The 12,312-nt window shown below is 52.0% G+C and overlaps 1 protein-coding gene and 1 pseudogene across 6 annotated transcripts; both read left to right on the plus strand.

The window, feature by feature from the left end:
* The first annotated feature begins 308 nt into the window (after window positions 1-308).
* LOC147582761 (uncharacterized) lies at window positions 309-1,825 on the plus strand (annotated as a pseudogene).
* DBNDD2 (dysbindin domain containing 2) lies at window positions 1,643-6,904 on the plus strand. 6 transcript variants are annotated; one of them, XM_086702318.1, is made up of 4 exons: window positions 1,643-1,777; window positions 4,085-4,231; window positions 4,427-4,564; window positions 6,220-6,904. In XM_086702318.1, exons 2-4 carry the CDS (start codon window positions 4,093-4,095, stop codon window positions 6,423-6,425), a joined length of 483 nt encoding a protein of 160 aa, XP_086558444.1. In that variant the 5' UTR covers window positions 1,643-1,777; window positions 4,085-4,092; the 3' UTR covers window positions 6,426-6,904. The 6 variants fall into 6 exon arrangements, with proteins under 6 accessions (XP_086558444.1, XP_086558445.1, XP_086558448.1 ...); XM_086702319.1 differs by having other exon boundaries at window positions 1,708-1,838; XM_086702323.1 differs by lacking the exon at window positions 1,643-1,777 and adding an exon at window positions 2,256-2,388.
* The last annotated feature ends 5,408 nt before the right edge of the window (window positions 6,905-12,312 follow it).

Genomic DNA, 12,312 nt, shown 5'->3' on the forward strand with positions numbered 1-12,312 from the left:
TTCCCAGGAATAAGCCTGGAAAGGGGGGAAGCGGCTTTGGGAGTTGAGCTCTCACCCACCACACTCCAAGCTGGCCTCATTCCTCTGTGCTAGGAAATGGGACCGAGTGTCTATTCCACCCATGAATGAGGAATAAGAATCAAACTGACTGAGACCTTTCTTGGAAGATGAAAACTGCAACAGGACTGAAGGGGAACAGGCTGGGGCCAGTGGTTATAACACAGTCTCTGGAGCAGCCGATCTGGATTCAAAATCCATTATTTGCTGTATGGCCTTGGACAAGTCCCGTGACCTCTCTGTACCTCAGTTTTCATCTCGAAAATGGAAATAATAATAATAGTACTTACCTCACAAGATTGTTAAGAGGATTAAAAGAGTTAATAAATATAGGCAAAACACTGATAACAGCAACAGATATATAATAAGTTCTGAAGAAGTGTTAACTATCAGGGTGTACTTCCTATAATTACAGAAATTCGTGGAAGAAAGCAGTTTCCTCCCTTTCTCAGAACCCATTACCATCAAAACACCTAATGTTTATTAAGCATCTCCAAAGTGCCCACGTCCGGTACTAAGCATTTTATACGAATTACCTCATAAGTAGTAGGGATTAATTATTCCTACCTAATAAGCAAGGAAATCAAAGAACAGAGAAATTAAGTGTTTATACAACCAGCTAGATGGAGAGCTAGGTTTGCAACCCAGGAGGGTCTGACGACCACGCCTGTGCCCTTAACCACTTGCCTCCCATAAACTAGTTTCCTTGCTTGTAAAATAGTGGGAAAGCCGCCGGCTGTGTTTCTCCCAGGGTTTTGGGATCCCACTAACAAGAGAAGCAACAGCGCTTCAGGTACTTGTACAGAGCGCTGGTCCCCGACAGGGAAACCCGAATGTATCACGACTCCATCCCTCTCTTTGCACATGCCCCTCCCCACCCCACCCCCGCCCCTCTTCTCCGCTCGTTGAACTCATTTCTTCAAGATTCGGCTCAGATATCAGCACCTAGATTTTATTCTAACAATAGAGGGATTTAAGCAGGGGGCGGAACACCAGAGTTGGCGGTTTGAAATGATGGCTGACGGCTGGGGCGGGGGGCGGGGATGGAGTGTAGCCGGGCCGAGCGAGTACCGGGTACCCAGATAGAAGGCTACTGGAAGAGCCAAGGGAGAGATGGTGGTGGAAATGGAGAGGGTTGGTGGATTGGAAAGTTATTCAGGAAGGAGAATCGACAGGAAATGGAGGTGTATTTAGCGCAGGACAGAGAGGTGCCAAGGATGACTCCTAGTTCCTGGCTTGCTCGCGGATGTTTGTTGAGTGAATGAACGAATGACCCCACGGCAGAAGCATCCCCGACAGACACCCCCGACCCGGTCCCGTCCCGTCCCGTCCCCGAGGCTTCTGGAACTGCGAGCGCGAGCACAAGGGGATGGGGGGAGGGAGGGAGGAGGAAGAGAATGGGCAAGAGTCTCCGTCCAGGAGTTAAGCAGATTGGACACTTCTGGCGCTGGTCTGAGCAGGAGGCGCGGCGAGGGGGGCAAGCCCTTCTCCTCTCCTCCCTCAGTTTGCGCGTCGCCCCCCCACCCCCGCCAGCCCGGATGCACAGCGCCCCTGTTCGCGCCCTGGAGGACTTGGCTTCTCGCCGGCGTCTCGGGGCGCGGCGCTGCGGCCCACCCCTGCAGCCCTGACCCGCCCCGTCCCGGCGCCCACCCCGCCCAGTGCGCTGGAAGGCTGGGCGGCGGCTCGGTCCGGTCCCGGATCCAGAACCGGGGGCTGCCGGGTGAGTCCCAGGTTCAGGAGGCCCTCCGCCGCGGCGCACCTGCCCTGAGTCGCGGCACCGGGTCAGTGCCCTCCCGGCTCCGCCGGGCCCCTTTCCCCGCGTGCGCCTTCTCGCCCGGGGTGCGGGTGCGTTCCGGCGGGGCTGCCCACGAGTCGCCAGCAGCAAGTGCGCGTGGGCCGAGAACCCGCGCGTGTCCCCGCGGCGGGGCTGCGCCGCCGGGGCGCGGCGCAGCAAGTGGATCGGAGCGTGCGGAGCCCAGCGCCCGGGCGGCGGGTTGCGGGCGGGCTGCGGGCGGAGTGCAGACGAGCGTGGCCGGCCGCGGGGCAAGGATGCGCGCGGGGAACTTTTCGCCCGGCCTGGAAGTGCGAGCGGCCGCGCCCGAGGGGGCTCCCCGTGGCGGCCGGGAGGGAGGCGAGCGCGGGTGCCCGTCGCCACCCCTCCCCCACTTCCGCCGCCCGCCGCTTCCTCGTTCCCGGCTCCCAGGGCCCGGCCGTCCCGCGGGAGCCCCGGCAGCGCAGCCCCACCCCGGCCGGCGCGTCTCGCTCCCACGCCCCCGCAGCCGTCTCGCCGGAGCCCAGCCACCGAGGCAGCGGGGGCGCGGGGCGCTGCAGGTAGGGGCTCTGCGGTAGGGGCGCAGGGGCGACGGGCTGGCCGGGGGCCGGGGGCCGGCGGCACGAACTGGACGCCCCGGGGCCCTCGGCCTCCTCTCCACCCCCACCCCTCACCGCCCGCCCACCGGCGGGCGCGCCCCGGCCCTTTTTAGGGAATTCTCTAGCTCCTGCGGACTCAAGGGCGGGTGGAGCGGAGACCAGGAGGGCGCTCTGCCTTTCACGGGCACCCCGGGCTCCCCAGACCTGGACTCCCTTCTCCCAGCACCTTTCGTCTCGTAAACAACTCCTTTTCTCTCCCTGGCCCCGGCACCGATGCCCCCTGGGGGCAGCTCCTTGGGTCTCGGGAGAAGGATGGGGCTGGGGGAGGGGGAAGGGGGAGCCCCCGCGCCCCCAGCCCGTGGGCGCCCCCACCCTCGTTCTCTCCTTCCCCTGCCCCCCCCCCCCCCTCCACCCGGCCGCTGGAGCAGACGGCCCCAGGGGCCCCGGGTATTTTTAGCGCTGTGACCTGGGCGGCAGCTCGGAAAGCTTTTCCCAGGAATCGGCGTCAGCGCCTCCCTCCCCCCCGCTGCCAGCCGGCGGCCACCCGGTCCCGCACACTGCCTTTGGCCCTGGCTGGCCCGCTTGGGTTTGGGCCCCTCGCGGCCCGCAGCAGCGCCTGTGGAGCTGGCTGGGGTCTCGGACACTGATTGCAGATGAGTCGAGGAGGCAGGCTGCAGAGGATGATGAGCTGGTCCTCAAGCTCTTGCCTCCGGTGATGGGCTCAGAGGGACGAGCAAATGGGAGTGAACGTGTAGAGCCTGGGCTAGCCCAGAGTTCTGGTATTCTGGAAAGCTCTCAGCACTGGGGGGTTCGGGGGCCCTGAATTGGACCCAGGCCCCGCCCATCCAATTGCTACTCTGACTAGATAGGGATGTAACACTGAGATGTCAGAGGAGAGGCGCCCAAATAACGAGCTGGGGAAAGCGGAGAAGAGATGGGCGGCCTCTGGATAGTATAGTATCCGGGCTTTACATTTTACGGGGCACCTGCACCTGCAGCCTCTCCCGTTTGAGGCATGTAGGACTATTAGGCCATTTTCAGATGGGGAGACCGAGGCTGGAAAGATGATTTCCTTAGGGGCAGAGCCAAGTCTGGAAGTCAGATCTGTGACTTCAGAGCAGGGTTTGGAGGGGATGGTGGTGATGGGGAGTATGGTGGGGAGGAGGTGCTTTAGCCTTTGTCTGGGTTTTGAAGGCAGGGCATGAACCAGAGTTGCAGCACTAGAGGAAGATTGACCTTCCACCCCAGCCCACCCCCTTCCCTGGCCTTCTGAGGGGAGGCCGGGTCCACTAAAAGTGCCTCCCCCATTTGGGCTGGACCAGTCCTCTCACGAGGGCATGATACTGAGTCTTGGCCATCGGCCCCATTCCCTGAATACAGAGGAGCTTCTCTTGCCGTGCCTGGAACCGGCATCCCCTTTGTGGAGCCAGGGTCAGCGCTGTCGCTTTAGGAGACTTGTGGTAATGGACTTTGTGGTAACGGACTTTGTTTCGAGGAAGGGAAGGAGGTAGCCAAGACCAGAGGTGTCCAGCTGCACCTGGAGGCCCCACGGCTGGGATGCCAGCTGCAGCGGAGCTCCCCATGCTCCCCAGGCCCAACCTCCCCCCCACCCCTTCCCTCTCACCTTCATAGCTGTACTTGCTTTTCCACCTTCCAGGAGCTGACATGGACCCAAATCCCCGGGCAGCCCTGGAGCGCCAGCAGCTCCGCCTTCGGGAGCGGCAGAAATTCTTTGAGGACATTTTACAGCCAGAGACAGAGTTTGTCTTCCCCCTGTCCCACCTGCATCTCGAGTCGCAGAGACGTAAGCTCTGAGTCCTGGGGAGAGGGACTGGGGTGGGGTAGGGGAGGCACGTCTTGTACGTCCTGAAGTATGGGAGCCTCATCCCCCCATTTTGTTGGCCCTCGAGACTTCTGTCTCTAGACCTGACACATATCTCTGACCATCCTATGTGCTCTGGCCCGCATCCTCTTGACCTGCCCCCTTCTTGATCTGCAGCCCCCATAGGTAGTATCTCATCCATGGAAGTGAATGTGGATGCCCTGGAGCAGGTAGAACTTATTGACCTTGGGGACCAAGATGGAGCAGATGTGTTCTTGCCTTGCGAAGACCCTCCACCAACCCCCCAGACATCTGGTATGCCCCTTGGCTTTGGGGACTTGGGCACCAGTTAGCCAGAAACAGGCGTCAGGCTCTGAAATGAGGCTGCAAGCGGGACCGGGGAAATATACACGTAGGGCCTGGCAGTGGGTGTTTCTACCAATAAAACAGCTGTCTGTTCTGATTTTAGGGACGTTGACTCTGAGGGGAACTGGATGACAGATCCTCAATCTAAAATTCTGAGGCGGGGACGCCTGGGTGGCTCAGTCAGTTAGGCATCTGACTCTTGATTTCGGCTCAGGTCATGATCTCATAGTTTGTGGGATCAAGCGCTCCATTGGGCCCCTCACTGTCCGCGAGGAGTCTGCTTGGGATTCTCTCTCCTCTCTGCCCCTTCCCCGGCTCTCGCATACATGCTCTTGCACACTCTCTCTCTCCCTCTCAAAATAAATAAACATTTAAATGTGTTGGGTGCCGCACACTATCTAAAAATCAATCAATCAATCAATCAATCTAAAAAAAAAAAAACTTCTGGGAATGCCCCAACCCCCCTTTAGTCTTTGTTAATTTTACATTTGTGAAATTAATGTAATTAGTTCATGTAATTAAAATAATATAAAATATAATTTTTATATTACACAACTTAAGCTGTTTTAGTCATCTTCATATGAACATTTACTGAGCACTTTTTTTTTTTTTTTAGTTGCTAATACTGTGCCAAATTAGCTCAATTCTTATAATATCCTATTAGGGCAGGTGGTAGTATCCTAATTTTATAAAGGAAGAAATTAGAAGTTGTCACACAGCCAGAAAGTGGAAGAGCTGAGCTCAAACCATGGCTTTCTCATTCCAAAGCCCATATGTTTAGCTTATAAGATAGATACTCTCTTTTTTTATTTTTATTTTATTTTATTTTTTTTTTAAATTTTTTTTTCAACGTTTTTATTTATTTTTGGGACAGAGAGAGACAGAGCATGAACGGGGGAGGGGCAGAGAGAGAGGGAGACACAGAATCGGAAACAGGCTCCAGGCTCTGAGCCATCAGCCCAGAGCCTGACGCGGGGCTCGAACTCACGGACCGCGAGATCGTGACCTGGCTGAAGTCGGACGCTTAACCGACTGCGCCACCCAGGCGCCCCAATACTCTCTTTTCTTAAAGTAGGCTTCATGCCTAATGCAGGGCCCAACGCGGGGCTTGAACTCATGACTCTGAGATCGAGACCTGAGCTGAGATCAAGATTCAGACACTTAATGGATGAAACCACCCAGGCTTCTTTTCTCTAAAACTGCTGCTGTTTACTGATGGCCTGCTACGTGCCAGGCATTTTATAATCATTCTTTGATTTCATCCTCAAAACCCTTCTGAAATAGAGGTGCATATCCCATTTTTACAGAGAAAATTCAGAGTCCTTGAGGGGGAAAATGACTTGCCCAAAGCTACCCAATATCAAGCAGGTGGCGTAGGTGGAGTTTGCACGCTTGAGTCCGTGGAGCAGACTGCAGGGCCCACACGTGCCGTAGTGAAATGAAGGGACCTGAGAGTCAGGACACCTGGCTGTCTGCCGGACTGGCTCAGTTGACTGGTGAGGCCTCTGGCGCCTCTCTGGGCTTCAGCCCCTGCTGGCCAGAGCATCTCTCAGAGCCCCCTGAAGCCCTGTTTGTGGCGCTGACCAACTCTTCTTTTTGGGCAGGGATGGACGACCGTCCAGAGGAGCTGGGCCTGCCAACGGCCACGCCAGACAGGACCGCGTCCCGCACCTCCTCCTCGTCTTCTGACGACTCCACCAACCTGCACAGCCCAAATCCCAGTGACGGTGGAGCGGACACGCCCTTGGCACAGTCTGATGAGGAAGAGGATGGGGCCGATGGGGGGGCAGAGCCTGGAGCTTGCAGCTAGCAGTGGGCGTCCATGTATAGACTGAGCAGGCTGGCTCTTCCACACAGGAGACAAGAGGCCCAGCCAGAGCCCTGCAGAGAAGACCAGACTCTTTACTTGCAGCAGGCACTGGGGGGAGGCAAGGATGGTGGGATGGTGAGCCTCTCTGGGAATCAACCCTCCTGCTTTACTGCTAACCTTTCCTGCTGCGACCCGCCCCCCCCTCCCCCCCCCTCCCCCCCCCAGTTTTTGGCTTTACTCCTGAGGCAGGGCTTGCAGGCGCGGAGATGGAAGATGAGGTAGGACAAGATGCCGCTGCTTTTCCTAGCGCCCCTGCCTCCCCCAGACTATCCTGCAGTCTTCTGATAGAGTCTCCTACACCAGTGTCTCTAAGTGGACGTGATCTCCTAGCACTCCCCGTGCGGTGGTACCCCTGCTCCCCCACCCCCTGTTTGGGAACAGGGCACGGAATAAGTAATAAACAGATAATAATATACCAACCATCCCCCTTCATTTATCACACTGCAGAGATATCAAACCCGCTGTATTTTTTCAGTTCTCTAGCCAACCCCATGTCCCCATCTCTCATGTACTCTATATCTTCAGGAAGTATTTCTTGAATACCTATGCCAGACATTTGGAATGCAGTTTTGAACAAGACAGGCTGTATCCCTGCCTGCATGCAGTTTACTGTCTCTGGAGGAGAAAATCAGGTAAATACCACAATTCACAGTGTGTAATAAGCAGCGTGATGAGCGAGCGACTCTGGTGTCAGAAAATAGCTCGTATGGTCATTGAAGAGCTGAGTTTTAAGCTGAGATCCAGAGGCTGAGTGGGAGTTTGCCAAATGGGGGCTGTAATCCAGGCAGAAAGAGCAGCTTGAGAAGACTTTAAATGGGGAGAAACAGCTCCGAGGAACTGAAACATTCAGCTTGGCTGAACTGTGGAATTTGAGGATGAGAGGAAGGGAGAGGTAAGACTGACAAAGGTTAGTCATGAAATACTTTGAAGCCTGTATCAAGTTTCAGTGTGGCTGCTAGTAAAAGATCAGAGACTTAAGTTACAGTTTTCTTTCCTTATAGAAAAGAAGCCCAAAGCACAGGGCTGTATGACTGCTCCAGAGTTCTTGGGCGCCTGAGTCCGTTTTGGCTCTTTTTCTCAGCCATCCCAGCCACACGGCTGGGATTCTCATTGATAGCTTATGTCTGGTGGCTGCTGCGGTGCCAGCCATCACGTCCCTGAAGCTGGCAGAAAGATGGAGAGAAAACCGGGGATGGGCACAGCACACCCTGCGGTCTGTTTCCACTTCAGGAAGCATTCTTGGGAGTTCTGTCCAGCGATGTCCACTTTCAGCTCACCGACCAGAGCTTGCTAACGTGAGAAATGTTTCACGTACAGATATTTTATAGACATAGGGACACAACGTTATCTACAAGAAAGAAAATTCTGGTCTTTGGAAAGACCGTAACCTTTTCGAGTCACTGAGTTACCAATGCATCTGATTTCTGTACTACCTTTCAAACCTCTCAGAAGCACCAGGGCTACTGGAGAGGGCAGGATAATCCTTTAGTAGGGGTACACTACTCTCTTGTTAAAATCAGGGGTATGTTACTAAGGAACAAGAAGACAGTCTTTGGAATGGTAACTGGCAGTTTACATGTTAGAGGTCACGTTAACGAATTTGAACTTTATGGGGAGTAATGAAGAATTACAGGTGGTTGAACTTGCTTGTTAAAAAGGTAATTCTGGGGGCGCCTGGGTGGCGCAGTCGGTTAAGCGTCCGACTTCAGCCAGGTCACGATCTCCCGGTCAGTGAGCTCGAGCCCCGCGTCGGGCTCTGGGCTAACAGCTCAGAGCCTGGAGCCTGTTTCCGATTCTGTTGTCTCCCTCTGTCTCTGCCCCTCCCCCGTTCATGCTCTGTCTCTCTCTGTCCCAAAAATAAATAAATGTTGAAAAAAAAAAAAATTTTTAAAAAGGTAATTCTGGCCGCAGTGGAAAGAATATACCGGAGGAGGAGAGAGGCTCAGGACAGACATCTAACACAATACTCCATGCAGGAGATAATGGTAATAATGATCAGCTTGACTGGGTTGAGGCAGGGTATAAACAAATAAATGACATTCATTCAGTAAATATTTATTAAATGTCAATGTTTAACACGTATAAGACACTGAGCATGGCTTGGGAATGTAGAGTGACAAGAATAAAAAAAGGGGGGGCACAGTGCTGCTTTTATGGGGGTCTAATCTAGTGGGGGCCCAAATGTAAAATTGTAATTATGACCAGTGCTAGGAAGGACTTAATAGCCTACTGGGAGCACTCACGGAACATCTCCCTTGAGGAAGTGGCATCTGAGCTGAGCCGAGCCCTCAAGGGTGAGAAGGAGTCACCTAGGGGGAGCAAGGTGGTGGGGGCGGGGGTAGAGGCTCCTTGTGGAATGCTGACTGGAGGAGTGGATGCCTGGGAATCAGGAGGTGATGGCAGCCAGCTACGTCTCAGGCAATGGACGAGGGTGGAGGTGGACGGGATACAGAAAGGTGGAAGGAATGAAGAGATGTTTGGGAGACAAGTTCCAAAAGATCTGACAGGTAGGTGAGAGAGGAAGGGGTTAAGGGTGCCACCATTGTTTCTCCCTCACGCAACAGGACCATGTAGAGTGTTATTTCCCCAGATGGGGAGTGTCAGAGAGAACCAGGCTTGGGAAGAAGGTCATACATTTGTTTTTGGACGTGTTGAGTTTGAGGTGCTCTTGAGACGTGCAAGAGGGCATATTGGGTAGGCATTCGGACCCGAGTGTGGGGTTTGGAGAGGATTAGGCTGGGAAAATAAATAGACGGAGCTACCAGGTGTAGGTGCTATTTGAGTGTGTCCAGGGAGGGATGGGGAGTGGAAGAAGAAAGGAGAGTTCTAGGACCCAGCCATAAGGGGCATCAAGGCATTTCTCACATCAAATAAATAAATAAATAAATAAATAAATAAATAAATAAATAAATAATAAATAAATAATAAATAAATAAATAAAGCATTCCACCCCACTTCATACATCAAACACCACCCATGGGATCAGTGACCTTCAGCCTAAATCCCAAAGCTCCTGGTGCCACCCAGGCTGAGTGAGTGACAGGCCTGCAGTCTTCCAGTCATCCCAGCCTGCTTCCACCCCTGCAGGAGGCCATTGTAAGTGACAGCTCTTGAGTGCTTTTCCTAGCACTGGTGAGAAACTTGTGGGAGTTTTGTGCTCCTTTTGTCTAAATGCCTCTGTGTCCAAGTTGAGATCATCCACTAAACTGGGCCGGGACTCAGTCTCATGTTAAATTTTGCAGTTGTTCTGGGTTGTTTGGGACTTTGCTGCACACAAAAGACACGGTCTCTGTCTTTGCCCTCTCCCTTCCTTTGGAGTAGCAAAGTTCAGCCGCCGGACTATGGCTGAGCCTTCTCCTGGGCTGCAGCCTATGAGCTCCGTGGCTCTGCTATGCAGGGCTTCTCAGCTCCCAAGGGCACCCTATTCCACTCCGAGGCAAATAATGGGAAGCTAGACTTGCTTGGTTGCTGTCAATAAGTCAACAAATCTCTTAGTACTCTAGGCACAGGATGTTTAGATCTGTGGGGCTTAGGGCAGGGAGTTTGCCTGGGGAGAGGGACTCCAGCCTCTGGAGAGATAGAATTGTTTGTGAGCCTTTGGGGAGCCTTCAGTTCAGCTGCTATGAGCCCCAGCCCTGCCTGGAAAAGTCTAGGGTCAGCTGAGACCCCAGGACTACTTCCTCCTTGGACAATGATGTCTTCTTCTGCTAAACCACAGGGTCTTGGCTAGCCTTCAGAGCCAGCATCTCCAGCTGACTGTTTTTTGAGGCCACACAGTGCCCCTGGAGAGGAAAAGGGGATTCGGAGCCAACTCCTAGGCAAGTGGCCCAGCTTTCAGTCTCCAAGCCACAGTGTGGCTTCTTCTGTCTATTGCCTAGACTGGTCACAGACTCTGGGGAGGAGGGGAGGAAGACAAGCTCATCCTGTAGAATCCTATGCTGTGGAGGAAATAGGAGGGGCCACAGCTTTGGGGAAGATTCCCTGGAAGGTGTGCACTGTGGCAGTCCCTAGGAATGCACAGAACTTGACACTGAACAGCATGACAGTGTGGGGACAATATGGGACTGTGCTGTGATTTTTGTTTGTTCAGACATTACTGAGCACCTACTATGTGCTAGCCTCCTTGCTTAGGAAACAAATACTAAGGTGACCAAGAGCTCTTCCAGGAGCCGACACGGCCACACACGATGGAAATATGACACAGGCTGTAGCAGAAGTGCACAGGGGACTATAGCACACCAGAGAGGGAGAAGGTAAGTCTCCTGGAGGTGGCTGGGTCTTTATGATGGGGACAGGCAATTCAAATGGAGACAAAGCACAGAAATATAATCATAACGATGGCAGCTCTTTCTTTCTTTCTTTCTTTCTTTCTTTCTTTCTTTCTTTCTTTCTTTCTTTCTCTTTCTTTCTTTTCTCTTTCTTCCCCTTTTTCCCTTCCTTCCTTCCTTCCTTCCTTCCTCCCTCCCTTCCTCTCTTCCTTCCTTCCTGAGGTTGATGGTGTGGACTCTAGTCCTGGCTTCATGACTCAATGTGATGTTAGGCAATTATCTTACTTTCTGTACTCCAGTTTTCTCTTCTGTAAAATGGAGATCATAGACCCTATATCAAAGATTGAGTAAATGATAGTAAATATTAAGCACTTACTACATTCTAGACCCCGCATATACATACTTTCTAATTCTTACAACAACCCCGAGAGTAGGTTTATCTATTTTTCAGAGGAAGAAAAGTGACACGGGTTGCTTATGCTCATATGGGTTAAAAGCTGCTGTGGGGATTTGAACCCTTCTCAGTCTGACATCTAAACTCAGGGCCTTTCTTCCATTCCATGTCTAGTGGGAGAAGAACACTATATATATAAGTAGAATGAGGGCATAATGACACCTTTTGACACTTCCTCTCTGGTTGGTTGGGGCATATCTTGGTAGATCTGTCCAACACCAAATTTGGTTCTTTGTAGAAGTATGGTTGTCAGTTTCCCCAAGAGACTGTGGGCAAAATCTTTTGTGACTGTGTTTCTCACAGGGCAGCTGGAAAAACCAAAGCAGGAATTTTAATGTTGGAACTTTACAACTCAATAATAAAAAGGCAAATAAACCAATAGAAAAAGGGGGAGGGGTGGGCAAAAATATTTTAACAGACTTTTCACAAAAGAAAACAGATGTATGGCCAATAAGCATATGAAAAGATGTTCAACATCATTATACACCAGGGAAACGCAAAATAAAACCACAATAAGATATATGTATACCATATAGCTAAAGCTAAAAAATCCAAAAAATTAAAAACAAACGTTGAGCAGGATGTGGAGTATCCAGAACTCTCACATATTGTTGGTGCAAGTATAAAATGATACATTTTGGAAAAAGCTCTGAAAGTTTCTTAAACAGTTAAACATTTACCTATTCTTTGAGCACTCCTAAGTATTTACCCAAAGGAAGTAAACATATGTCTACAGAGTAACTTATACAGCAACCTAGTTCATAAGAACTAAAGTCTTGAAAGAGCTCAGGTGTTCATCATCAGGATAAACTAAGGTATATTCATACAATTTAATACTACATAGCAATAAAAAGAAAAGCTGCTGATACATGCAAGAACATGGATGGTTCTCAGAAACATTCTTCCTGTGAATGAAGTCTTACACAAGAAAGTATACGCACTATATGATGGTTTCACTTATATGAGCCAGTAGAACAGATTAAGCTATTTCATGGAGAAAAATCAAAACATTGGTTGCCTCTGGAAGGAAGGAGGAGGCAGAGATTGACTGGCAAGCGGACTAACCAACTCTCTAGGGTTTTAGGAATGTTCTAGATCTTGATGG

The sequence above is a fragment of the Puma concolor genome, chromosome A3 (genome assembly GCF_028749965.1).
Source record: "Puma concolor isolate L17-30 chromosome A3, mPumCon1.1.hap2, whole genome shotgun sequence".
In the NCBI taxonomy this organism is placed as follows: domain Eukaryota; kingdom Metazoa; phylum Chordata; class Mammalia; order Carnivora; family Felidae; genus Puma; species Puma concolor.

Coding starts and splice junctions, on each gene's coding strand:
- DBNDD2 (XM_086702318.1), top strand. CDS start 4,093: ATGGACCCAAATCCCCGGGCAGCCCTGGAGCGCCAGCAGCTCCGCCTT. Junction 4,232..4,426: donor GCATCTCGAGTCGCAGAGAC/GTAAGCTCTGAG, acceptor CTTGATCTGCAG/CCCCCATAGGTAGTATCTCA. Junction 4,565..6,219: donor ACCAACCCCCCAGACATCTG/GTATGCCCCTTG, acceptor CTTTTTGGGCAG/GGATGGACGACCGTCCAGAG.